Here is a 25006-nt window from a genome sequence, read left to right as displayed (position 1 = left end):
AGCGGGATGCATTCCAAGAGGTAGAATGGCTAGTGGGGTTTATCCCAGTCCCAGTCCCATGGGACTGATAGGGCTTACGGAAGGTCAGCAGGTTGTCCAAGAGGTGACGTGGGGGAAGCTTGGGGGCCGGGACAAAGAGGTCGGGAAAAATGGCATATAAATGCCCTCATACCATGTTCCCTTGGGCCGTCCCGCGCTCTCGCCTTATCTTGTTCTTCTCGTTGTTAGAAGCAGCTTAAGATACCCCGCCGCTCTTGCCGGCAAGTCAGCGGCGACTTCGAAGACTTTGATGACAAACAAAAGGGTGTCTGAAGTATGGCTTTGCTGGAAGTTTTAGAGCAGGTCTCCCAGCATCGCTGGACCATCCTGGCCGGCGTCTTCGCGCTGTGGGTGGCACGGCGGTTGCTGAGATATTGGAAGATCCGTCGGTTCCCCGGACCATGGTACACTGCTTGGACCGGCGTGCCAAATACTGCCGGTTACTACACGGGGAATATGCACTACTGGTACCGCGAAGTTAGCGAGAAATATGGTCAGTTTCAATCCGCTTTGCTGTGACAATGTGATGGTGAAAGAGGAGAGGGGTTGTGCTGACAGCTACCTACTTCTCATCCCTCATATAGGCCCTATCGCCCGTATCAGCCCAACCTCACTGCTTACATCCAACCCGGACCTTTGGCTGCGTGTCAACACCAAGCCGGGCTACAACCGCGCGAGATGGTACTTCGAGGCTTGCCGTCTCGAGTACCAGAAGGACAATGTCTTCACCATGTGGGATGACAAGAGGCACGATGAACGCAGGAAGAAGCTAGCTCCTGGGGTGAGTCTTTCCTAGGGACATGTCCGTTGACACATCAGACTAACCGCAATGTCTTCAGTACTCGGGGCGGGAGAACGACGAGCTCGAGCCCTCTATCAACGCTCGTCTCATCGAATTCCTCACGTTGATCCGGACCAAGTACCTCGCTTCTCCCGAGTCCCCGGGCCCTATTCCCATCATGGATCTCTCCAAGAAGATGGTCTTCTTCACGCTCGATGTCATCGGCACTCTCGGCACGGGCCAGCCCTTCGGCATGCTCCGCGAGGACAGGGACATCGACAACTACGTCAAGTCGAGCGAGGAAGGTCTCCACGCCACCGCCATGGTCAGCGGCCTGCGTCTCAATTGGCTCATGGGCACGCCCATCATCGGCAAGGCGCTCATGCCCAAGCCCGGTGACGGAACCGGATTCGGCGCCATGATGCAGACTTGCTTCGCGCGCGTGGACCAGCGCGCTGCAGAGGAAGCGGCCTATGCCGCCAAGGGCGACGAGGAAGTGGGAGACGGCTCGCACAAGATGCCCCGCCGCCGGCGCGACATGTTGGCGTCCTTCATTCGTCACAAGCTTACCGGCGACGACCTGCGCTCCGAGGTGCTCGAGTCGCTCATCGCCGGCTCCGATACCACGGCGGGCGCCCTGCGCGCCACCATGCTGTACGTCATGTCCAACAAGCGCGTGCAGGACAAACTACAGGCCGAAATCGACGAGGCGGTGCGTCAGGGCAAGGCCCCGGCCGCCTTTGCCGCTAACGGAGAGCACCAGATCGTGTCGCTGGTCGAAGCCAAGCAGCTTCCGTACCTGCAGGCCGTCATTCGCGAGGGTCTCCGCGTCTTCCCGCCCGTACGCAACCTGCTGCCCAAGAATATTCCTGCCAACGGCGACACGGTGACGATTGACGGCAAGGAATGGTATCTTCCCCCCGGATTGGACATTGGGCTGTCTGCGCTGGCCATGCACCACGACAAGAAGCTGTACGGGGAGGACGCCGACGTGTTCCGCCCGGAGCGCTGGCTGTGCGAGCCCGACCCGGACAAGCTGGCGGCCATGACCAAGGTCAACGACATGAGCTTCGGTCACGGGCGCTGGCAGTGCTTAGGCAAGAACATTGCGCTAATGGAGCTGAACAAGACTCTGTTTGAGGTAAGTCCAACGCCATGTTTGATGAAACTGAGTGCTCTCCAGACAGAGGATAGAAACACGGGCTGACAAGTTTGCAGTTGTTCCGCCACTTCAACTGGGCTCTGGTCAACCCGGAGAAGCCGTGGAGGTTGTTTAACAGCAATGGTATTTTTGTTATCAACGATCTGTGGGTTCAGGTTACGCCCCGGGAGGTCAGGAATTGAGGACGGGTGGATTATTTTGTTCAGTTTTCAGTGTACTAGGTGATGGTGGTTTCGATGATATCCACACACTCCACATGTCTTGATATAGCGATGTAGTATGGTTGTAACAACGACAAGTTCCACACAACTCCTCTCTCAGCGCCAGTGGTTTAGTGGTAAAATTCATCGTTGCCATCGATGAGCCCCGCGTTCGATTCGCGGCTGGCGCATTCCTTTTGCTCTCATCACACAGCAAACTTGTGGGTGGTTTTGCTGGTAGATCTTTTTGTGGTGGGCGGAATAATCTCGCGGCCTGTTTGACTGCGCACCAGCCGCGAATCTGAAGGGACTTGAGCCGCCTAATAAACACTATTACAGAGTGTGCTGGAATATTGGTGACTAAAGCAACTTTCAACCTCTGAACACCCACAAGGCTGGATCCTTAGACGGCATCCCAGGCTTCCTCGGCGTCCAGTAAGCGTCCTCAATCCAGCCTGCCTGCAACGTGGTCGCGTTTCTGCAGTTGGGCTGCTCATGGGAATGCTTGTCGCCCCAGGGCCACATGGGCACGAAGCAGACCTCTCCGATGCCACAACCCCTGCACTCCAGCCAGGTCGTCCACGAAAGTTCTTTCATCAGGCCGCGCAAAAACCCCTTGGCAAAGGCGACTGCCTCGTCATTGTCCAAGTACCCCCCAACCAACAGCCTGCGGACCTTGAAGAGGCGGGAGCAGATCCTCTGTGTGACCGTCTCTATGGCAGCGAGGATGAATCTGTCTTCCTGGGTTTCCGGCTTGAGGTGCCTGATGTAAAACGTCCAGCAGCGGTCCAAAGCGTCCCTGTATCCATAATCGTCCGTCGCATAGTCGATGTGCGTGTCTAACAACCCGCGGATCTCATCCCTCAGCCCCTCGATCGTATCGATCCCCTCCGCCATGTACCGCAGCCGTTCGGCATACCGCGCCACCACCAAATCCACCACGCCCTGCCAATCTATGGCGCTCGTCTTGCCTTCTCGCTCTCTCACCACCTCCTCCACCCTCTGCCGAATCGCCTTCAGTTCCCTCTCACTCAACCCCACCAACCTCGGTTGCTCAAAATCCTCCCTAAAAGAAACCATTTTCAACCCCAAATCCACGTCATAAAAGTACGCAGACACCATGCTTCCCCAGTCAATCTCGATCCTACCGGCTCCGATTCCCCAGTAACGCCTCGCCACGGCGCGGATGGTCTCAAACATGCGGACGTTCAGCTGCGGCGGCTCCCACGGCGGCGTTGGGCCATCGTCTCTGCCTCTGGACGCACGCTGCACGACGGACACAAGCTCCAGGTTCTCGAGGAAGGGATCGCACTTGATGATCTCGAAGCCTGCTTCCATGCGGATGACGCCGTGGAGACCCCCTGGGTTGGAAAACGAGTTAGTGATTGCGTTTTAAGCGGCATTTACTCGGACATCAAACATGAAGATATGAGAATGATGAAAGGGTTAGTACTCACACGAACTAACCAGCTTGCACGAGTCCCTCGCCCTATCCCACTCGCCCCACGGCGATGCGGTCCGGTTGAGGAGCAGCAGCAGGTCCTGCGTGTCGAGAGTTCCCATGTCGGTCTTTCCGGCGGACATGCCGTCAATGTACAGCAGCGACAGCGGCGCCGTCGTGCGGTACGTATGCAGGTACCCCGCCGCGACGGGTTCGTCCTCTTCACTGATCTCTGTCTCATCATCCGGGGGCGGGCCGTTTGGAGGTGGTGGCAGTGGTGAAGGATGGTCGCGCATCCCATTCAGCGGGCGCTGCTCATTTGTTTCCGAAAATACCACGCCACCGTCCCCAGAAAATCCCTCCCCCTTTGGCTTCCATTTCGGCCTGGGATGGGCGAACAACTCGGCGTGCTCAACCTCAAAGGCCAGCCACTCCGGACCCTCCGGCGGGTCGGGGGAGTAAGTGCCGTGGTGGAGGAGCACGCCGGCGGGGACCGTCGCGCGGAACACGGACATGCCGTTATGCCGGAGGGAGGAGCCCCATTGTCGCGTCGCCGAGTGGATGGCGTTGAAGATGTCGAAGGCGTTGCGGCGGGCGGCATGGACGTTGGGAATGAGTGAGCGTGTCGTATTAGGGGGATCGGCATCGGAGCCGGCCGACAAGGCCGGCCCAAAGACGGCTAAACATATGGCTGCCAGCCGGATGGTGCGGGCCATTCTATGGACCGAAGTGCGGAAATGCGGGCGCGTTTGTTTGGGTCTTGTGAAATGTTCGCAATGAGAGGGCCGTAACCGATGTAGGCGTGGCGCTAATGCACCGCCCCGGCGGACGGATGTGGTGCCGACCGTGCCGCCGCTCTGCCAGGGGTTGTGTAACTCACGCCCTGGTCCAGCTTGACATCGGCGCTGGTAGTGAGGAAACACCAAGTCCCTTGACAAAGACATCCTCGATGCACAGGACTTCAGGACGGCTACGCTTCGGTGTGGCATGCTTGGGTTTACCTACCGATGCCTTTCAATCTCCTTTCTGAGAGAGGCACTCGGCAATTTCTGGCCCCCTGTCTTCGCATGTCTCGCTGCTTACTGGAGGTTCTTTGTGTCTCAGATCCCCAGTGTCAGCAATATCGAGAGGCTTGGCCCCAAACACACAGCCAACCTTGTATACAACTTGGAACTTGTATTCCGCACCTCAGGCTCGCGATGGATTGTCTTGTACAGAGCAGTAGTACCCAATCTAACCCGAAAGTGGAACTGGGAAGGTGGAGCGTTTTGAGCCTTGGAATGGACATGGCAGCCGAGGCAAACCCCGCTCTAATCACCAGAATCCATAAATGCGGAGGAATCACAACACGCCTCACACCACGGGTCCATGCAAGTAACTTGGAGTTTCTTACGGGATACAAGACAGTTGGCTGGGTACATATAAGGCCACCAAAACTACACTACCTTCACTGATAGCCTGCCAACCTTGAACAATCCCAGTTCACTCACCCCACCAAGCACCACCAAGATGGCCAACGACAAACAAGTCATCACCTTCTACGATATCATCCTGGATCCCGCCGCCTACCCCATGGCGCCCAACCCATGGAAGACGCGGTACGTTTCCACCCACCCAGTACTCACAACCTGACTAACCCCTTGCCGTAGGTACGCTCTCAATTTCTCCGGCGTCCCCTACCGCACGCAATGGGTTCCCTTCCTCCAAGTCGGGCCAACCCGTAACGCTCTCAACATCCCCGCCGTCCGCAAGCATATGGACGGCAGCGACTTCCCCACTCTGCCCGTCATCTGCGACCCGCTGGCAGGCGGCGAGGGTCAGGAAGAGGTCCGCGTGGGCGACTCCTTCGACATCGCCGTCCACCTGCAGCAAACGTACCTCTCTAAAAACCCCGACGGGCCGCAGCTTTTCCCAGCGGCGGCGGCCGGGGATGCAGGCTCGATCGCGCTGACGCGCGCTTGGAATCTGTTTGTGGACGAAGTGTTCCAGACGGGCGCGATCCTGGCGGGTTTCTACATGCCCTTTGACCCCAAGACGGCTGAGGCGGATAAGGCGTCGTTCGTGGCGCGGTTTCCGGGGTTGAAGAAGACGTGGGAGGAGTTTGAGATCCCCGCGGGGTCGGATATGCGGAATCAGCTGCTCAAGAAGTTCGAGACTGATCTGAACGATAAGCTCGCGCGGTGTTTTGAGGGTGGGGATGGCCCGTTTGTTGGTGGGAGGGACAAGCCCATGTATGCGGACTTTGTCGTGGGCGGGTGGCTGCAGTTTATGAGGGGTTGTTTGCCGGAGTGGGAGGACATGAGGAACAACTGGACGGGTGGGAAGTGGGGGAGGTTGCTTGATGCGCTGGAGCCGTGGACGCAACTGGATGGACGTGAGGGTGTTGTACCGAAGAGGAGGTGATGTAGACGCGTCCTGAGCATTCAGAGTGTTCCTTTCATTGCATTATTCCATGGAGTATGATCTCAACCGCATCCGCTTCATTTTTTGACTCACGTCCCACTCAAAGTTATCCCTCGACGTCTTTGATCCCCTGCGCCTGCAGCTTGAGCTCAGCCTCATTGAACTCTGGATCCTCGGTCGGCAGCTCGAGGTGAAACTTGGAAATCTGAGCTGCCGCCACCTCTACCTCCTCCTCCGTCTCCATCTCCAAAATATGTCCTCCCCTCTGCCGGTCCTCGGTGATGAAGTGGAAATGATCCCCCGCGACGTTAACACCCATGACGTACTCCGGACACCGAAACCCCACCACCGTTCCCCTAACATTCTCAAACGTGTGCGTCGTCTGCCGCGAAGCAACGCTCACCATCCCCTCGCGCGGCTCGATCTGCCCGCCCGCCGTGCGCACCAGCAGCTTGCGGAAGACCCCGTCCAGCCTGACCGCGAGGAAGTGATTCCTCGCTGCAGGGAACAGACCCGACAAGACATCGCCCAGGCCGGACTTTCCCGCAATGACGGCGCGGGTGCGGTTTGTGGGGCGGAACTTGGTGATCGTTGCGAAGGGCGTGATAGTGCCGTCTGTGTCGGTGATATGGACGACGGTGCCGTCGGCCTTCATTTGGTAGACGTCGCCGTCCAGGACGATCATTTCGCCGTCCATGTTGCGGAACGTGCCCAGGCCGTGGTCGCCGTGGGCTAGGACATTGGAGATGGGCGCGCCGTGGGAGGCGACGCCGTCCATGAGGGCGGAGACGATGGAGTATTGGAAGACTTCGTTGACGGCCATGGTTGGATTGGAGTTTGAGAGGTGAGAAGGTTGGAATGAAGAAGAGGAACGGATTTGGGTCAATTAAACAGTACTTATTAAGGTGTTCATGTGTGATGCGTAGCAATATTTCCGCGATCTTGAGGTGTGATAATGTTGATGAAGTTGGTGGCTGACGTGATGTTCGTGCGCCTCCCCGGACCCACGCTCGGAGCTGCTGCCATGGCAAGCCGTGTCGTGCGGAGCCGATGACGCCGGTCCGCCGGTCTCGGAACCGCCCGTCAACATTCCAACCACAACACATTCCGGAAGGCAGGGACATGCGCAAATGAGTCCAATCTGCTCACTTGGGCTCACTTGTATTTGATGCAAGGTTGGATACCATTTGATTACCATATCTTTAGTCCGTCACTCCATGCTCTTTAGGTACCCTCCCGTCAATCCAACCCAAGCAATTCCCTGCTGTTATACACGCCAGGTTACAACCCGTACTTATTCTTCGCGTAGATCTTCAAGTAGGTGTACGCATCGCACTTGTAGCGTACTGCTGGAGCGTGGTCATGGGGAGCCAGTCCCGCCTCCACCAACGCGAGCAGCACTCTCTTGATATCCTCCATATTGGCGAAGTCCTTGGTGTAGATATATATCAGCCGGATGGGATTGCGCCTCTTCTCTGACGATGTTGCAACCTTTGCCCCTGTCCCGAGTCGGTTGGCGACAACGGCCTTGCATACGGCTCGCCACACCTCGTCGACCTTGCTGAGCTTCGGGGAGAGCATCTACTGGACCGGTGAGCAGCGTGAAGATAAGCCGGCTGGTAAAGTCACGGTGTATCTTACCTTGCCGCATACGACTTTCCATTTCCTGGCGGCTTCCCAAATCGCGTCTCTCAGTTGCTGTGATTGTCCGGGTGTTTCGTCCAGATGCCGTTCTGTGACGACTTGAGATCTTCGTTGCTCATACTCCTCAAGCAAAGCACGGCCCTCACAAACAAATGAGACAACATCTCCAAGATCTGCCCGGTCATCAACGTAGGCGCTGCGGTTGGGATGGGCAATCCAGTACCAGGGCGAACGGTCGCTGGGCGGGGTGATCGGACTCGGAGGAGGAAGACGCTTGACAAAGCCAGAAACTTGCTCGCTTATTTGCCGTGCATCAGTTGTTTTCCACGGATTCAAGGGAGTCTCTTCGTCGCTGCGTGCATCCTTTGCCATGATGGCCGATACCATAGAGACGATGATGGTGATTGTGGGTGGAAACCGGGAGCAGGTGAGACTCCGGAACTGACAAGTGACCATCAACCACGCATGAGGAGTGGCACCAAGCAGGATTGCCGCCGTTTAGTCCAATCTCTGAGGATTTGTTTGAGTCTTGCTTCCTCACCAGATGCCATCAAGCACGAGGAAAACCGAGAAGAGTCATTCCCTCCGGACCTGGGCCATTTTCCGTCTGCAATCTGGCCAGTTTTGACTCATCTGCAATGGAATTGGACTACTTAATCTGCTCTGCTGCGCTGTGTACGGACAGAATCGCGGGGCTTCACGTTCCATCAGACGTCAACTTAGCCTGTGTTCGGGACGATGTATGAAGTACACATGCGGAGGGGCTCAACGCTGAACCATGCAATCACAATCTGGCCATTGTGGCTTCCACGATTCGTCAAACCCATCATTTAATCCAACACACTAGATATAAGGAAACTGCTCGACATGTTCTGGGCGTGTCCAAGTCAAAGTTGGGTTTCCCGCTGGTCCGCAACTTGGCCCGTTGCATGATCGGCCGGACCCACTTTTCCGTTGACCCGCACCCCACCGGACGGACCGGCCGCACCCCACTTTTCACGGTCGGTGATCGGCGCGCCAAGAAAATGTCGGCGCCCCGGGCCCGACTTCACTACAACTTCTTATATTGATCGACAGAGAAGATAGCATGTTTGAACAAAATAAATATACGTAAAATCACAATTCTGGGGAACCTAAGCAGTGTACATTGCTTATAAGTAGTCGTATTTTGATTTTTTTGTGGGCGATTTTTGTATGACTTGTTAAGATCGGACGTCCGGGTGTATGTTGTTCCCGGCGCTTCTTTTCTTTGTTTACACCCTCGACACGCCAAACGGTACGCGTCAAGGTTTAGGTTTACACTGTCTGCTCTATTCAAAAATTTCTTCCTATTGTCTGCCCGATTTTCTCCTGGCCAAAGGGGTTCTCAAACCTAATCACCTCCCCACAAACACAGGCAATAAGTTCTTCCCACCTGCGCGGTTCTTCCACCCTCTTTCTTATTCTCTCCCACCCACCTTCCCCCACCAAACCTCCGACTTCCATCAAGGTTCTTCTCTTCCCTCATCTTCTTCGTCCATGCATTCACTCATTGACACCCTCAATCGCCATCATGGATGACTCCAACATCGCCAGCCGCGGTGTTCTGGGCCGTGCTCATCGCTGCTGTCATTGTTTTTCGATTGCTCGCGGCTCCCCAGCAAGTAGTGGGCATTTCTAGCAACCAGTCGGCGGCCATTGCACAGACCGAGAACGAAAATCGCAACCATGAAAACAACAGCAAGAACTCGGACGAAAAGAACATCGCGCGCCAGAACAAGAACCCTCAGAGGTAGTCATCCATTAGCCCGCGGTTTACTCACATCTGTGTGCTTGGCTCTGACAACATGAAGCTCTCAACAGGGACATTCGACCGGCCTCAACCTCGCGGTAAGTCCATCCTTCCATTGGGTCCAGCACTGATGATCCCTCCCCCTCCATGTCTGCTGCCAAAAAGCGTCTGGTGCGTAAAACCAGCAGCGTCCCCCTCGGGTGGCGGTCGCCTCACAGAACCAGAGCTGGGCAGTTCGGTCTCCCGATCACTCGAGGAGTCCCGTCAATGACGCGTGCTGTTCTCGTTCCACGCTGGCTCAAGCGGCGGCCTGGCAACAGGTTGTTTCAGAAACATTCAGCCCGTCGGCGACGGCGACAGACTTGATCGTTCTGGGAGGTCCGTAGGCCTCTCTTTCTTCTCTTCTATTCTCGGAACGGACCTGTGCGCCGATCTGGGAGAACATAGAAGTGTTGAGCAATCCGTCACCAGCGCTGCCCTGGAGGGGAGGAACGCCCGTGGGGCTATTACACCCAGGCTCTGCGTCTGGGCCGGTGGGCTCAGCAACGCAATCCTGACTCCAGTTGCATTTCGGGCGCCGTCTCTAGCCAGAATTATGGGCCGGCCGGCTTCGGGCGTCTGGGAAGCGTCCGATGGGCTAGGGTGTCTTTGTGCATGCGGCTGAAATGGCGCACGGCTGGGGACAATACGACCGCGATTCCTGTGTTGGCAGGCCGCTCTGCGTCCCAGTTAGAGATGCGCAGACGTGGAGGTTTTCTTTCCTTTTGGGCATTTGGTGTTGATGACTTACTCGGCTTTGCTTTGCATCGCTGACTGGACTCGAAAAATCCTACAGATTCAGCCCAAAGCTGCACTGAGTCGCTCACATGCGGAGGCCCAAATGGCTGCCGCCTTGAAATTCCATATGCTCATCCGAGACATGCGGATGAACCTGTACGGCTTCTATGATACTCTGCAAACGGCTCAGGCCACAGAGGAGGCCATTGGACACCACACGGACAATCCTATCGACCGTGACTCGGCTATAGGCAAGAGCGCCGAGGCAATCATGGCAGAGTTGCGCCCAATCAAGAAATCCATCCCGCGCTTGGCCAAGGATCTGCGGACAATCCAGATCATGGCAGCTAATCAGGCCGTGAATGCCCTCTACGAGGCATGGGATAGTGAGGTAATCACATACCAGGAGGTACCGTATTCCTACCCATTGTGCCCTCGAGCGACGAAGGAAAGCTAACCGGTTGAGCATATAGCTGCAGAAAAAAACTATCAGAACATGAGAAATATCTGACGCTGCCGAAGGAGAACCGCCACTAACCCAAAAGCTAACCAAGGCATGCAATGCTAGCTATTTAGCTGAGGTGACTGGCCCGATCCTGAAGCCGTGGATTTGCTACTTTGCTTTTGCCGTCAGTTTTGGAGGGTAGATGATTCTCGTTGAGACGTGGTCTCGAGCGGTCTAGGGCATGTAATTACCTAGGTTCCCTCACCCGCAGGGATTCAGGCCTGAATCAGCGATCACCTCCACACACAGTTCTCGCCATGGATGACTGATTGCGTGACTGTTTTGCTCTGATGAGAGGGCTCTGATTCTATGGACATGATAGCAGCTTGTTTCTGTCTGTTTCGCTTGGACTCTGTTGTTTGATCCTCTCCGACCAGACAGTACCCCATGCTTCCCAGGCCTGTAACCTTCGGTGTGGGTGCTCATGTTCACTCTTATTTTCCACAACCTTACCTTCCACCTCAACAAACACAACTTAGTCAAACAAATAGGAAGTCGGGCCAGGGTAAGTATGGCTTTGATCTTTTGGATCAGTTCTATCTTCCAGTACTAATATTTTCCCCAGGCCTTTTGCGTTCCTGAACCAAGGGCTTGAGCTTTCGCCCCGAAAGTTGAATCAAAAGGCTCTTCGTGGTTGCATTATTGCCGCAAATGATGGTACTGTGATAATTACGGTCCGACAAGGAGCAGCCTACGCTCGGAAAGTATGGCTCCCACAATATTGGACGGGATGTAGCTCCTTGGTGTTGGTGTTGAGGGTCAATAGAAACCAGGCGCTCGAGGCCCTGCACAGCATATGGAATCACGGCGCCCTAGACGGCAAAGACGTCAAATCATCTTGTTCTTTGTAGACTCGACTAACAAAGAAGAGGCTAACCACTTAATACAGTTCCCGCAAAAGGCCACAGAGCTGAAGAGCTCCCTGACATAGCCTTAGGCTGGTGCCTTGTGCTACGACACGTACGGGTGGTCGGTTAGAGGGAAGAAAGCAATGGAGTTAGTGAGCGTCGATTGGAAAGTTGGTTATTCCAAGGAAACACTGAAAGGGGGCGGGAAGATGACGCCTATATATAGGATTGAGTGGTCGACCCCGACATTGGTGATTGCGGTTATGGAATGTGATAACGGCTTCGAGGCCTTGGACTCGGAAACAGATTCTGGGCTCTCAATTCTGTCACGGAAGCGTTAGCGGGAAATGCTCTGGAGTTGCCGACCTGGGTCATTATGACCTGTTGCTCTCGATAGAGCTCCGGACATCCGAGACCACTGGGAGTAGGAAGGACTGCGGTGTGTTGTCTTTACCTGGGTAAACCCGAGTCAGGAAGACGTAGACAACGATCGACACTCTGCAAAAAAAATCTGGAATTTGTCCGACAAACCCAAGTCACCTTCGACGGGTATGCAAGGAACGGATCCTGACCCGTACCCTGTTGATCGAGCAACAAGGATATTAAGTATTGAGGTTCATGAGAGCGTCTGGCATCCAATTGGCACAGGACCTTCGTGAGGTACAGCTGCTCGTGGCCAACCAGGCGCTTGATGCCCTAAGAGGTGCATGGGACAACAGTGCCATCAACAACCAAGAGGTATTGGAATCATTTGTTTGGTGACCTCGGATTAAATAGAAGAGCTAACCCCCTGCCATGCAGTATTTGGAGATGATGGCGGAACTTAAGTGCCAACAGGCGTCAACGTAAGGAGCGGTCCGGGAACCTTCTGGGATGCCGCAGAGAAGGGAGTTGATCGGTGTGTTAGCTGATGTCAATATCTTTGATTCTGCCCTGCTACCGTTCTCGGTGATACCTATCCTGTCTCCCCCAAAGATCTTTCAGGCTGTGTGCTCTGGATAACAGGCCGCATAACTGCAATTGATCTATTTACTGAACCAGAGACCCCTCGGCCTTTCACAATAATAATATAAACACCGAGCTTTCTTGAGGTATCGTTGACTGGACTTGAACAATCTCACAGAACCGGCCCAAGACAACGAACAGTCACAGTCCGCAAAAAAGTTTTTTTTTGGTCGTCTTAAAGACATAGAACCATGAAACTATCGCTATTATAAGTCCATAGTTTCCTGGAATCGGCGACCCTAGCCGATACCATTGGGGCAAACATTGAGATGGGTGTAAAAGTTAAAGGTGCCGACCCGAATGCATGCGCCGAGTTAACATGTTGAATGAGGACCCAAGGATCTGGAATCCTTGGGATGTCAGTGCTCCACCTCCAAGAGGTCTAGGCACGACGCCTACTTGCCTGCCCAGTTCCAGCCGGACCCCGCTCCAGACCTCCATCAATCCTGTTTTGCGGAGAAGATCTCGATCATTCTCTGGGTCCTTAGCTGACCACACTCCTCTCAGCCCGTCATGCTTTTGAGAGAGAGACTCCTGAGGGGCGCATAAATTGATAATCTGCCGCCTTCTATGGCACCAGAAACAAATCCGTTGATGGTGCCCTAGTCAGTGCACCTTACATTCCCCAAACTTCTGTTTCGCGTTGCCATGGGATCCTGCCCTCAGGGCAGTGTGGCGGCGCTGGACGTAGCTCCGTGGAGGTTGCGTTTGGGAGCGCTTTCGCGATCGCGCGATGTGACAACCACACCCAAAGCGATCGACACCCTCGACCCAAAGCCTCCCTCTATTTCCCCCCCAGTCATTTCCACATTTACTCGGAATAATCTGGGTTCTTTCCTGCATTTGGAGCTTTTATCGCCCCCTCGAGTTTTCTCCCCGGCTCTTTCGTCTTGTCGATCTGGTCGAGGGAAGCAGTTTGGAAGGACCTCGGGAGTTTCCATCCTGGAGGGCAACGACTTAGCACTCCATCCTCGGCGCCGACTCTAGCCAAGAGACCCGCCGCTGTTAGTCACTCCGGGGCCGGCAAAAGTTTGCGTTGTGGAGCAGCTGCTAGAGAATTTAGCGATGTCAAAGAAATCGATCGATGTGGAGCATCACCTTTCCTGCTTGATGATTGTCGTTCGAGAGGGAATCGGAAAGCTGGCAGTTGGTGGTCTCATGGATGTCCATTTTTGTGGGGCAAGATGTTTGGTCCCCAGGCCTTTCATCGAGAGAAACGCATGATGCTTTGCAGCTCCTTGACGTTCCTTACGTCAGGTTTCCGTCCTGTTTTGTTTCACATTGTGACGTCGTCTTCAATCTCCTGATGTCTCCCCCCCTTTCACATGTGTCTTGGTGAGAGGTTGTTTCACCACAAGTTGCTTGGAGTAAGCAAACCTCAATCAGCCAACATGCCCAAGCCTTTGAGTTGTACTCAGGATGACCCGGCGAACTTTCGCGACAGTTTCCATTCACACATTAGTCAAACCGTTGTCAAAATGGAAAGTGATCGACATCTCCTGTGCAGTCTCGTGTACTCTACCCGGGACTTCCTGGGATCGCTGGCCTAGCTGAGCCACTAACTTTACCAAACCTGGGGCACCCAGGAAAAGCGCAGTTATCACGATCGCAGAGCAGGGTCCTGCATTGTAGAAAGTGATAGTTATTATCATATCATCACCTTATAATCCTGAGGATATGAATTAGCCATTGAAGATGACGGGCAGCACGCCCGGTTGAGAACCGTCGTCTGAACGTTCCCGTGTCGTCATGAGAATCAAAGTACAGTAATTATACAAGGGGTATACAACTCGCAGAGCGCCCCAAATGAATCCACATGAATACCTCCAGATTCCGTCGTGCACCTCAGGAAATGCCACCGCCATTAAGCTCTCATTAAATCATACCCGAGATACCGATATCCAATATCCAATATGCATTACGCGGTCCCATACATATCAAGACACATCTTTTCAACGCTCCGGATCAGGCGTGGTCGCCCTCGAACGCGTAGACTGTATGAACGACGGCGACTCCCCCTTGACTTGCTGCAAGGCCACGTCGCTGCCACCGTCCTCGGGACCAACCTTGCTACCCAGCTGGGACCAATGGTTGCCGCGGGCGGTGGAGGAGAGACCATTCGTAACGCCGGTTCCAGGGCCGGTGAGGCCGTGAGATCGCGAGCGGGAGCGATTGGTAGATGTCTTTTCGGCGACGAGGGCGCGAAGGATAGGCACGCATGCGGCGACGATGGTGGCGGCGATTTCGGCCATGCCCCACATTGCGAGGTAGGTTCCGGTGTCTGGTCGGTTGGGTTAGAATGGGTTACGAGATGAAGAGTTGGAAAGGAAGAGGCTTACAGGCAACGTCGTTGTCAAGCATGGTGGGGAGATAGGTGCATTTGACAATGGCGAAGACAGCGGCACTGTTGATGTCAAGTTAGAGATGATACAGCCAAGTTACCAACTCGCGGGGGAAGACTCACAAGCCACCCAAGCTCATGGAGAAGATGACACCAATCTTTTCGCGAATGTTCATGCGCAGTCCACGGACCATGTACCAGGCGATGATGGATAGGGCGACATCCATGGTGGCCGAGTATGCTGTAGGGAGACTTCTGTCAGCTGGATATCCAACACACAACGATGAGATGCAGGAACCAACATACCGCCAGCCAAAATGTCAAAGATCACAACCACCTTGTACTCCCAGCATTGCCCCGGGAGGAAGGGATTCCAAGCCTTGTTGAGAGGTTTGCAGTAGATCCAGTGAACCAGAGCGCACCAGAAGAAGAGGACGTTCATGGAAATGATGATGAACCAGACGATCTTCTTGATCCAGTCGTTGGTGAAGCGGAGGAGCGTAAAGGCGAAACTGGTCTTAGTCCAGGCCAGCATCGTCACGACAAAGGTCAGGGTGACGTTTCCCCACAGAGCCAGATCGGGGATGTTCTCGAATGGGACGAAAAGATTGTGCTTTCCGTAACCAAGCGTCGTCATATGAGTCAGGACGATGGCGTTGGCCAGCATGAGAATCTGGCGGGAAGGTCAGTCATGATAGAGCCCAGCCGAGGGCCAAGGCAAACGACGTACGCTTGATGCAATCAAGACATGGTCATCCCACCACAAGGGACGTCCTCTCGAGAGTTTGGCATAGAGACGAAGGACAACAAAGAATATCGCCAGCGAGAACATAATCCAGGAGACGACAATGGTGGGTTTTGCGTTGTTCTCGGCGGCCAGCTTGGGGTCGAACGGAATGCCCATGAAGCCGCCGCCGGCCTCAGCACCTGGCGGGCCATCGGAGGCGAGATTGAGGGCCGTGTCCATGGTTGTTGAAGCGGAGATGGACGCAGCGACAGGAACTCGGGATGTTGATGTTGTTGGCACGGGTCACAGCAGCACCAGCATGCCGGGACGCGGGAGAGGGACAAAAGGATGGGACGGTGGTCGCATGCATACCCGGCCGTTTAAAAAACAAAGAGGACCCGAGCCATCGGGACGCAAAGGGGGGAGAAGATCTGGAGGCAAGGATTCTCCCCGCGAATGCGAGGATCCCCTGGCCGTCATGGCGGGTGATCACGGTGGAGTGCCATGAACCACAAGGATTGCGGACCCCCCAGGCTGGTCTCCTCAGGTCCTGCGATTCACTGGCTGGTTCAGGGCAACGTTGCGTGTTCCTGGCGAAGGTGTCAAATCGTTGCGCTGTGGGAACATGTGGAGTTGTGGGGGCAGTCGTCCAAACCGCTAGAAAATCGGGAAAGGCGCGTCGGTTTAGCCTCGTGTAAGTCGCATGACAGGAAAAGCTGTCAATCGGGGCACAGACCTCGGGACGGCTAACCGAGTGGCCCTTCCGACGACAGCCTCTCAGCGCACGGTCGTCGAACTGGGGGTACAGCAATGGGGCTGCGACGCTGGTCAACACCCGGCCAACATCGGGGGTGGTAATGTCTCACCGGTTCTGCAATGTCAAACGTAACGGGCAACTGGTTCCTGTACACTAGTCCCGTACGGATAGCACCTCGGAGTCTACTCCATAAAGAATCGAGCCATACAATTAGCGTCTTGTCGCAGGATTTTTCACAGCTGTCTGCCACGCCTTTCCTTTCGCCGCGCTGAAAGATGACAAGTGAACAGAGAAATGCCAATCTCCTCGACAAGAGGACACATCCTAACTAGCGCCCTCTGACTGCCGCAAGTCTCTACGGGTAACTGACCCGTCCATCTTGAACTCATGCTAGCGTTGGCCTAACTACTTCGTAGCGCATCGACTATGGAGTAGCTGCTCAGCCGTAGTGTAAATATGCTCTTGGCCTCGGTGCGCAAAAAAAATCCTCCATTGACTTTCCCATGTTCTGGGCCAGAAGGGTCTCCATATTCCAGAGTTGTTGCGAAGTGAATGAATATCGACAGATCCTGCCTGACCTCATTACCTAGACTAGCAATTGAAGAATCAGGGGCGACCTTCAAAGTTCCTAATTTCCCTGCCAGTGGACGCGACGATTATCGGAGGCAAAGGAGATGTTGATGTTTGAACTGCCCACTACACTGCAGCCAAGAATCCGTGCTCCATACCCCCTGCCTTTATCTTTGATATCCATTTCCCATTTTGTTTCCACGTCAATGTGTTCGTTCCCGGTTTTGCCGTCGGCTGCAGGATGCAGATCCTGCGTTGACAGCGCAGCACGTGCACATGCAAGGCACGAGCCTGGTTTCGTGGCAAATGGGCAACCCTTATGTACACTCGATTCCGCCCAGAAGTGTGTTGTGGCTAACGCTGTGGCGGCCATTGTGGCGAGCATCTCGTGATGTATGGCTGTCTCTGTGAAGTCCTACTGCAGTCATGAGGAAGTCACTGGGATGCAGATCATTGCTCACAAGACATTTTCACCAAGGTATAGCAATTGTCGAAACTGGCGACGGCGACGCGGTTGATAGACGCCTTGACGGTGACCGCGTAAGGCTGAGAAAAAGCCATATCCAGGCGAGCCGTGTGACGTTGTCGAGTTGCGGGCAGCCAGCCAGCAAGATCAAAAACCTTAGCTAGATCAATTCCTTGATGGTTTTCAGTGTAAAATGGGAAGCAGAAGATCCTCTCATATTCTTACTATTGTCTGACCCAGTCTGCGAAGTATACTCCAGGGGAAATCATCCCTCCATGGCTGCTCCTAATATCGGCGGGAGACAAACATGGTCCCTGAATCTTAGAGTTCGAGCAAGAGCGTCTGGGTCGAGAATTGGGGTATTATAATCAATACTCCCTGACAGAAGAAGGAAACAGCGTTCAGCCACCCTCAGTAGCACTGGAAGACTTGAGAATCTCCGTTGCCTCTTCTCCTCAAGCTCCTCACCCTCCAGCCCCTTTACTACTTGATGGCACCTCTTTTTCGTCTGGCCGACGACCTTATTTGAAGTCCATCATCCTTACGACGCGTTGTTACGAAAAGTTTCTAGAAATATGATAATACCATCACCAACAACAGCGTTGACATCAAAGCAACCCGTGTCTTCAGCCCCCGCCTGCCATCAGACGTAAGGCTCAAAATGGCGAAGCCAAAGAGCCAGGAACGAACAAACCACCAATCTCGACACCAGAGCAAGAAAACGCCCACCCTTGCCCGAACCATATCCCGACGGCCGCAACAAAAGACACAACAGGTCCTCTCAGATGCTGCTCGACGGCACTTCAGCGTCCGCCCTGATAATACTGTCTGTTGGACCCTCTTCCTTGACCCGCAATTGCCATCCATCATTCCCATCAGCTATTATCACTGACAGCGAGAAACCCCGGCCCTGTTTTAGACCCCTCGCAGTGACATTCCACGTGGTTCCTCAAACACCCCCTCCGACCGGTCCGGCCGCAACACCCATGCCCACAGCGAAGGCTCCCGGGGTTAGTCGCCTCGTTCCACGGGACAAAGCTGCAGTCCGCACGGCAGCTTTCGGCCATTTGTCGACCATTACAGCCCCCCGCGCAGAGCTCGATCCAGCCGCAGCCCGAGTAATCTTGTATCTGGCCCTCCCAGCAACCAGAGGAGGAGTAGGAACAGTGATGACGACGCCTTAATTCAGGCCCTCGAGAGCACCACCGTGGCACTGCAGGAGTATACGCGCGAAGTGACGGGCATCAAGAACACCATGCAGTCGCAAAGGGCCCTGCTCTCGTTTCTCGAGAAGTGGGGTTTAAGCAGGATGGGCAGCCACAGGACTTTGTGGGCCGTGGCTAGGCTTGCTCTGGCCACCGCGGAGAAAGTTGGGGGGATGGAAGTAAGTTCGTTGGCGCGTGCTTCTGTGCCCTTAACACCATGGTATGGTTGGAGGACGCATCCTGACGTTAGCTAACTGCGTTCAGGACCATGTTTTGGAGTTCCAGATGGACATTGGGAACATCTGAGGGCAAGAAAGGCGGCGGCGCATACGTCATGGGTGGGAATAACAACATCTCGTCTGGAGACGTCGCATCAGGGGATGCATCAAACGGATCGGTGACGCCAGGGACTTCTACAACAATCTGTAGATGTGGGATAGAACCAAGATGGTGAGTTGGAGGTCAATATGGATACAGCGGTTTGCCCGGGAGGAATGGCCTCTCGGTAAGGTAGGGAGCTTTGCAGCCAGCCTATACACCGTCTGCCAGGTGCCAAATGTGCAGTAATGTTGCTTCACCAAGATCTGTGAACACTCGAGGAGCTTGATAAGTGCTTCTCCTGACTGGGACGAAGTCGGCAACACGCAGCCAGGTCCCAGTCGGCGCAGTATGTGTATGCAGCGAGCAGCCTTTGAGTCCATCATCCGCCACCGGCTATTTCCCCTCTCATGCCACTTCTATCACCAGTTCGTTCTATCCCAAACTAACCACTTGGCCATGAAGCCGCCCTTTCTTCCTGCCTTATCACATACGACCGGACCTGCTGGAAAACTCGGGATCCCCTCCGCTCTCCCCCTCGACAAGCCAGAAAGGGCCGGACTAGTAGTTGGGTCGGTGACTACCAGCGAATCCCTGGCGTTGGATGTATGTTGTGCTTGCTTCTTGCCTCGAAATGAGGCGCTCCAAGCTTTCCATCACCACAGCTCAGCCTCCACGTCATCAAAACCTAGGACTGAGCCAGCCTGGTCTTGCGCGGCGGACAACCAACCCCGGCCACCTCCGCATCATCCGCAAGCTCAAACCCGCGATACTCAAACGCCGGCGAGACCGTGCAGCCGACCAGCGTCCAGTCTCCCAGACTGCGCGCCGACTGCCAGGCGTGGGCGGGCACAATAGCTTGCGGCCGCGCTCCAGTTAAAACATTGGGAGCAAGCAGGTACTCCACGGGTTGGTCATCGCCGTCGAGCCGTTCCGTGATCCATAATTGCAGAGGCGCGCCGGCATACCAGTGCCATATTTCGACCGCGTCGACCCGATGCCAACGCGAGACCTCGCCGGCTTGGAGCAGGAAATATATGGTCGTCACGGCGCCGCGGCCTCCGGCGGCGGGCTGGTCGCGGAAGACTTCGACGAAGTGTCCGCCCTCGGGATGCGGCTCTAGCTTGAGCTCATCGATGATTTGTTGGGCGGTGACGGTGTCAAGACTTGTGAGGGTTGTTGATATGTCAGGGGCCATTTGGGGTGGGTTTGTGAGCTCGGGCTATGGTCGGACAAGATGGGATCGGGATATCAACCAGGTTCTTGGTGAAATTCCAATGCTGACTGCGTGAATAACGGTTTGCAATATGGTGATTCCATGGCTGCTGTTGTGCGTGGTCTTCTGAGCCGGGGTGTGATAACAGAGTGAGCACTAACACTTATCAGCAAGGCCGCCTCTCCACCAAGGGTGGGTTTGGGGTGACTTTTGAAGCCGCACCACCAACAAAGCTTCAAGATACCAAACTCCAGGAAGCCCACGGGCCGTTGCTGAGTCAGACAGCCGATCCCCGGCTCCCCACGGCCAAGCATGGGGAAATCCAAGCTCCCGTCCTCTCCGCCCGCTCTCCGCCCTCTCCACCGAAAAGAGGGGCATCTCGTTCATCCCGCGAAAATAGCCTGAATTCTGCGCGCTGGCGACAACACCGTGGTGGTCGTCATGTGAAGCGCAAGACTCTTGTACACAGCGTAGAAGAAAATAGTTCCTTCGCTCACGTTTCGGAGCATCGGCTGTGGATTCCGATGCCCCGTCCCATCCGCTCCAATATGGGCCTCCTCCCCTCGGTCGGCGAATTGATGTTGCGCGACATCCCGTCCGAAGTATTGCGCCGCCTTTGATCTCCAACTCCTCCTTGCGACATTGTTCAAGCATTAATCCCCCTTTTACCAACCAACCCAACTTCCTCTCGACGTCTGCGATCCAAAACACCAGTGCCACTTCCTTACGTCTTGTGAACTCGAGCAACCATGTCGTCCAACAAACCCGTCACCTTCCTGCCCCTGGGCGCCATCATCCAGTCCCTCTATGTCGGTGACGTCAACATCGTGCAGGGCTTCAACTCGCAGGCCGACTACGAGGCGCACAACGGCCCTTACTACGGCGAGACCATCGGTCGCGTGGCCAACCGCATCAGCGGCGCCAAGCTCAACAGCCTCAACGGCGGCAAGTCGTACCCCCTCGCCGCCAACAACGGCCCCAACAACCTGCACGGCGGCGTCGTCGGCTGGGGCAAGAAGATCTGGAACGGTCCCGTGCCGGTGGAGGTGAAGGAGATCCCCGGCGTCGAGGGCAAGCTGCAGGACGCCGAGAGCGTCAAGTTCACGCTTCGCAGCGAGGATGGGGATGAGGGTTTCCCTGGTACCGTCGAGACGAGCGTGGTGTATACGGTTGGAAAGCAGGTGCAGGACGGGAAGGAGGTGGTGGTTCTAGCCCAGGAGTACGAGGCGGAGCTGGTTGACGGCGCGGACGAGACCGTCATCAACATGACCAACCACTCGTGAGCTCTCCCCCCCTCTCTCCATCTTTTCAGAGCTGACCAACTGACCACATCTTCGCGTTCCAGCTACTTCAACCTCACCAACGGCCCCTCCATCGAGGGCACCGTCGTGGCCCTGGCTACCAACGTCTACCTCCCCGTCGACGACGGCGGCATCCCGACCGGCGGGCCGCAGGTCTTCTCCAAGGTGCCCGCTGGAGGTGAGCCCTTCGTCCTCGGCGCGCAGGAGCCCGACATCGACGACTGCTTCGTCATCAACCAGGACCCGGCCAGCGTGCCCATCGACACGCGCGGCCTGCCCCTGACCAAGCTGGTGACGGCGCACCACCCGGCCTCGGGCATCCACCTCGAGGTGCTCAGCACCGAGCCCGCCTTCCAGTTCTACACGGGCAAGTACATCGACGTGCCGGCCGTGGGCGGACTGCCGGCGCGCGGCGCGCGCAGCGGTTTCTGCGTCGAGCCTAGCCGCTATGTGAACGCGTGCAACGTCGACGAGTGGAAGAGCCAGATGCTGCTGAAGAAGGGTGAGAAGTATGGTGCCAGGATCGTCTATCGCGCATGGAAGGAGTAGGTTACTCGTGGCAGACAGTGAAGGAATGGGTGAATGTAAGATGGCGTACGGACAAGATCTGGCAAGCAATGCAATGATTTGACCGCACTGTTATCCTCATGGTTGATCGTCCTCCTCCTCATCCCTGTCCGACTGCTCCTCTCGTGCTTCCGCGTCAGCTTCCCTCTTCCCGCCCGCAGCGGACGCCTTAGATTCCTGCTTCCTGTACAACATGGCGAGGTCTTCGCTCGTACTAGCCTCTTCAACCCCCTTGTCCTCACGCTTCCTCACAAACCTAGGAAACCGCAGACTCAACCCACGATCCTCCACCGCCAGCCCAATCGCCGCCGTGTACACCGGACTGACCGTGATATCCGCAAACGCCACCTCCCACACCTCGCACGGCTCGAACCAAACATCCGGCTCCATCCCCACGTATTCCACGAACCCGGGCTTGGAAGCGTGAGTGTTCTTGGGCGTCCCATCCCCCGCTTCCCACTGGCCGTCGTCGTAAAACGCGCGATTGGCCTTGTAAAACGCGTCGGTGAACCCCGACATGCACTTGCACACGGCTTCGAGACAGCCGGTCGCGTCGTTGCGCACCGCCAGCAGGATGGGTGACCACCACTTGTTCTTGCGACCCTGCCCGTGCCAGGCCGCGATGGGGACCAAGTCGAGAGTGTCGGACGAGGCGGAGTAGTCCTTTTTGACCTTGAGCCAGGACTCGAGGCGCTTGTCGGGCTCGTAGGTGGCGAGGAGGGGTTTGCGGCGGGGTTTGGGCGGCGCAGGGGAGTCGGTCGTGTTTCGCTTGGATTTGCGAGTTTTGGCGGTTGTTGTTGTGGGAGCGGGCTTGGGGTCCGGCGCTTCTTGTTCGACGTCTTCGGATAATACCTGTTGCTGCTCAGGGGAGGGGTTGTCCAGCGTCTTGACCATGATTCCTTCGCATTTGCTCTCGATCGCAGATTTGAAGAACTCATGCACCGCTTCTGAATCCTGCGACGTAGCATCAAGGCTCTTGACCCAGGTGAAGTGGTGCGGAATCTCAACGAACAGTGACCGCAGCAGCTCCCGCCGATGCCGTAACGGCTGGTCGAGCAGGGATTGGCCGTTGAGGAGCATCAGATCAAAGGCGAAAAGGCAGACATCTATTGTGATAGTTCCGATGGCGACGTCTTTCCGCGCGCGGTTAGAGAGTGTCTGGAAGTTCTTCAGCTCACCAGTGGCACGGTCAACCGCCACCACTTCGCCTTCCAAGATGAAGCTCTCAACGCCGTCACCCCTGATTTTGGGCATAAGAGCAACAAGATCCGGATATTTATCGGTCATGAGCTCAAGATGTCGAGAGAAAATGGACACCTTGCCTCTCGAGTCGCAATGGACCTGTGCTCTCTGTCCGTCATACTTGTACTCACAAGTGAACTCTCGTCCTTGAAGTTTTGTGAGAATCTCGGATAGGTCCCGAGTGATGCTGCCGAGCATGGGCCTCAGAGGGATGTGCAGCGTGAGTCCACATCGCACAAGCAACTCGTCCGTAATGCCAATTTCCAGCAAGACGGGGATAAGATCGTTGTAGTCTGGGTGACGCGCGTACGAGGCTTTGACAAGCTCTTCGGCCTTGGCCCAGACCTCGGCTAGCTCCTCTTTCTTCAACTTTGCTAGTGCCCGCGGGTCTCTTGTGGGAAAGTCGGCCCCTGCTGGCTTCGACAACAAAAATGCTCGTGATAGAGCAATCAACATGGTGGTCTTGACCGCGCCAATACGGAGCTACCAGCTGTTAACTAGGAGGAACTACAGCATTCAATCAAGGGGTAAGTGCTTACGTGTTGGCAGAGAGTCCGCACGATATACCGGCTCTCCTCACCACCTCGGGCATCCTGCAGGAGCCTGTCAACAATCCTTTGTTTCACGTCGCCACTTCCGGCTCCCTGTGCTTTGGCGATTTTCACCAAAGACTCGAACACGCCTTTGATGGACAAGGGCTTGGGCTTGCGGAGAGTAAAACTCTGCTTCTTCTTGGCCTCAAACGCCACATCTCCCGGGTCGCCGAGCCTGTCATAGAGTGCCTTGAGAGCCCGATTGTCGAGTCCACATGCTTGCTTCAGCGCCTTCGAGATGGCAGAACCTCCCAGGCCCAGTTCCATGGAAATGTATGGAGGTGATATGGCATTGGTCGCCAGCCACACGGCGGGAAGCAGGCTGGAGGGGTCGCCCTCGATGAGGATCCGTAGGCAGTTGACCAGAGTGTCAACAATCTTGATGCGGCTCTGGGTGGCATTAACCAGAGAGAAACATCGCGTCAACAGGGCATATGACGCGCTGCCGCCCTCTGCAGCCCACGCAGCCTGTAGCTGTGAGAGATACTTCGCGGGCTCAAAGGTGAGAGGGCTTTCATCCAGCGGGATGGAAGCAGTGACTTTGTCTTCTGACGCTGCAGCTGATGAGAGTGACAAGGTGATCTTGTTACTGGCAGGCTGAGGAAGAAGTTGGGGCGCTGCAGGATCCTGGGGCGGAGGGTCCGCGGTTTGCGGTGTCGTCGGTTTCGCATCAGAATCCACCTCCTTCGCTGGCGGTTTTGGTGTGTTCTTCCCCGAGTTGCTTGATGACCTCCTAACCTCGGCGTCCCATTCTGCTTGGAGCTTCCGCGCCAGCTCTTCGTCTGTCAACGTCTGCTCGCTCGGCTCGGGAGGAGCAGTAGTAGTAGCATCTTGGCTGGATGAAGCAGCAGACGCGGCATTTCTCTGTTTCGCAAAGAAGTACTCGAGACCTCGTGAAGGGACAGTGTTTTGCTTTGCGCCGGAATTTAATTTCCTCTTCTTTGCTGGGCTCGACATGATGTGCGCTTCCGAGGGACGATGGACGCAATGCGGACAAACGAAAACAAACGAGGTGTCATTTCACTTCAACCATCCCTCACCCTGCAACATGATGCAACGGTATCCCGAAACAAGGAAATAAGGACAAGACGGTCGGAAATATCCACCGAAATGCCTGAGAATTGCCA

At 55.5% G+C, this 25006-nt stretch overlaps 11 protein-coding genes and 1 non-coding gene across 12 annotated transcripts; 6 read left to right on the top strand and 6 right to left on the bottom strand.

Moving 5' to 3' along the window:
• Positions 1-315: 315 nt before the first annotated feature.
• VTJ04DRAFT_5845 (uncharacterized protein) lies at positions 316-2164 on the top strand (the record flags this gene model as incomplete). The annotated part of the gene is made up of 4 exons (XM_069364004.1): positions 316-532; positions 624-820; positions 879-1961; positions 2039-2164. 4 exons carry the CDS (start codon positions 316-318, stop codon positions 2162-2164), a joined length of 1623 nt encoding a protein of 540 aa, XP_069217874.1.
• Positions 2165-2302: 138 nt separating this feature from the next.
• On the top strand, positions 2303-2373 carry VTJ04DRAFT_t91. The gene has a single exon. It is a non-coding gene; the product is annotated as a tRNA-Gly (tRNA).
• A 181-nt stretch (positions 2374-2554) lies between these two features.
• Positions 2555-4339, bottom strand: VTJ04DRAFT_5844 (uncharacterized protein; the record flags this gene model as incomplete). Its single annotated transcript, XM_069364003.1, has 2 exons — positions 2555-3543; positions 3640-4339. The coding sequence occupies 2 exons, from the start codon at positions 4337-4339 to the stop codon at positions 2555-2557; spliced, it is 1689 nt and encodes a 562-aa protein (XP_069217873.1).
• A 793-nt stretch (positions 4340-5132) lies between these two features.
• On the top strand, positions 5133-6026 carry VTJ04DRAFT_5843 (uncharacterized protein; the record flags this gene model as incomplete). The annotated part of the gene is made up of 2 exons (XM_069364002.1): positions 5133-5221; positions 5273-6026. The coding sequence occupies 2 exons, from the start codon at positions 5133-5135 to the stop codon at positions 6024-6026; spliced, it is 843 nt and encodes a 280-aa protein (XP_069217872.1).
• Positions 6027-6132: 106 nt separating this feature from the next.
• Positions 6133-6849, bottom strand: VTJ04DRAFT_5842 (uncharacterized protein; the record flags this gene model as incomplete). Its single annotated transcript, XM_069364001.1, has 1 exon — positions 6133-6849. One exon carries the CDS (start codon positions 6847-6849, stop codon positions 6133-6135), a length of 717 nt encoding a protein of 238 aa, XP_069217871.1.
• Positions 6850-7307: 458 nt separating this feature from the next.
• VTJ04DRAFT_5841 (uncharacterized protein) lies at positions 7308-8057 on the bottom strand (the record flags this gene model as incomplete). The annotated part of the gene is made up of 2 exons (XM_069364000.1): positions 7308-7607; positions 7668-8057. 2 exons carry the CDS (start codon positions 8055-8057, stop codon positions 7308-7310), a joined length of 690 nt encoding a protein of 229 aa, XP_069217870.1.
• A 1169-nt stretch (positions 8058-9226) lies between these two features.
• VTJ04DRAFT_5840 (uncharacterized protein) lies at positions 9227-11654 on the top strand (the record flags this gene model as incomplete). The annotated part of the gene is made up of 6 exons (XM_069363999.1): positions 9227-9441; positions 9503-9539; positions 10277-10609; positions 11215-11228; positions 11289-11397; positions 11613-11654. 6 exons carry the CDS (start codon positions 9227-9229, stop codon positions 11652-11654), a joined length of 750 nt encoding a protein of 249 aa, XP_069217869.1.
• Positions 11655-14528: 2874 nt separating this feature from the next.
• Positions 14529-15884, bottom strand: VTJ04DRAFT_5839 (uncharacterized protein; the record flags this gene model as incomplete). Its single annotated transcript, XM_069363997.1, has 5 exons — positions 14529-14857; positions 14916-14980; positions 15041-15158; positions 15224-15590; positions 15648-15884. The coding sequence occupies 5 exons, from the start codon at positions 15882-15884 to the stop codon at positions 14529-14531; spliced, it is 1116 nt and encodes a 371-aa protein (XP_069217868.1).
• A 2338-nt stretch (positions 15885-18222) lies between these two features.
• Positions 18223-18948, top strand: VTJ04DRAFT_5838 (uncharacterized protein; the record flags this gene model as incomplete). The annotated part of the gene is made up of 4 exons (XM_069363996.1): positions 18223-18263; positions 18357-18555; positions 18627-18821; positions 18907-18948. 4 exons carry the CDS (start codon positions 18223-18225, stop codon positions 18946-18948), a joined length of 477 nt encoding a protein of 158 aa, XP_069217867.1.
• Positions 18949-19648: 700 nt separating this feature from the next.
• Positions 19649-20158, bottom strand: VTJ04DRAFT_5837 (uncharacterized protein; the record flags this gene model as incomplete). The annotated part of the gene is made up of 1 exon (XM_069363995.1): positions 19649-20158. The coding sequence occupies one exon, from the start codon at positions 20156-20158 to the stop codon at positions 19649-19651; it is 510 nt and encodes a 169-aa protein (XP_069217866.1).
• A 767-nt stretch (positions 20159-20925) lies between these two features.
• VTJ04DRAFT_5836 (uncharacterized protein) lies at positions 20926-22026 on the top strand (the record flags this gene model as incomplete). The annotated part of the gene is made up of 2 exons (XM_069363994.1): positions 20926-21455; positions 21522-22026. The coding sequence occupies 2 exons, from the start codon at positions 20926-20928 to the stop codon at positions 22024-22026; spliced, it is 1035 nt and encodes a 344-aa protein (XP_069217865.1).
• Positions 22027-22122: 96 nt separating this feature from the next.
• On the bottom strand, positions 22123-24836 carry VTJ04DRAFT_5835 (uncharacterized protein; the record flags this gene model as incomplete). Its single annotated transcript, XM_069363993.1, has 2 exons — positions 22123-23769; positions 23826-24836. The coding sequence occupies 2 exons, from the start codon at positions 24834-24836 to the stop codon at positions 22123-22125; spliced, it is 2658 nt and encodes an 885-aa protein (XP_069217864.1).
• Between the last annotated feature and the right edge of the window lie 170 nt (positions 24837-25006).

Source organism: Mycothermus thermophilus (genome assembly GCF_041956435.1).
Source record: "Mycothermus thermophilus strain CBS 625.91 unplaced genomic scaffold VTJ04scaffold_4, whole genome shotgun sequence".
Lineage (NCBI taxonomy): Eukaryota > Fungi > Ascomycota > Sordariomycetes > Sordariales > Chaetomiaceae > Mycothermus > Mycothermus thermophilus.
This window is presented reverse-complemented; position numbering and strand designations above follow the sequence as displayed.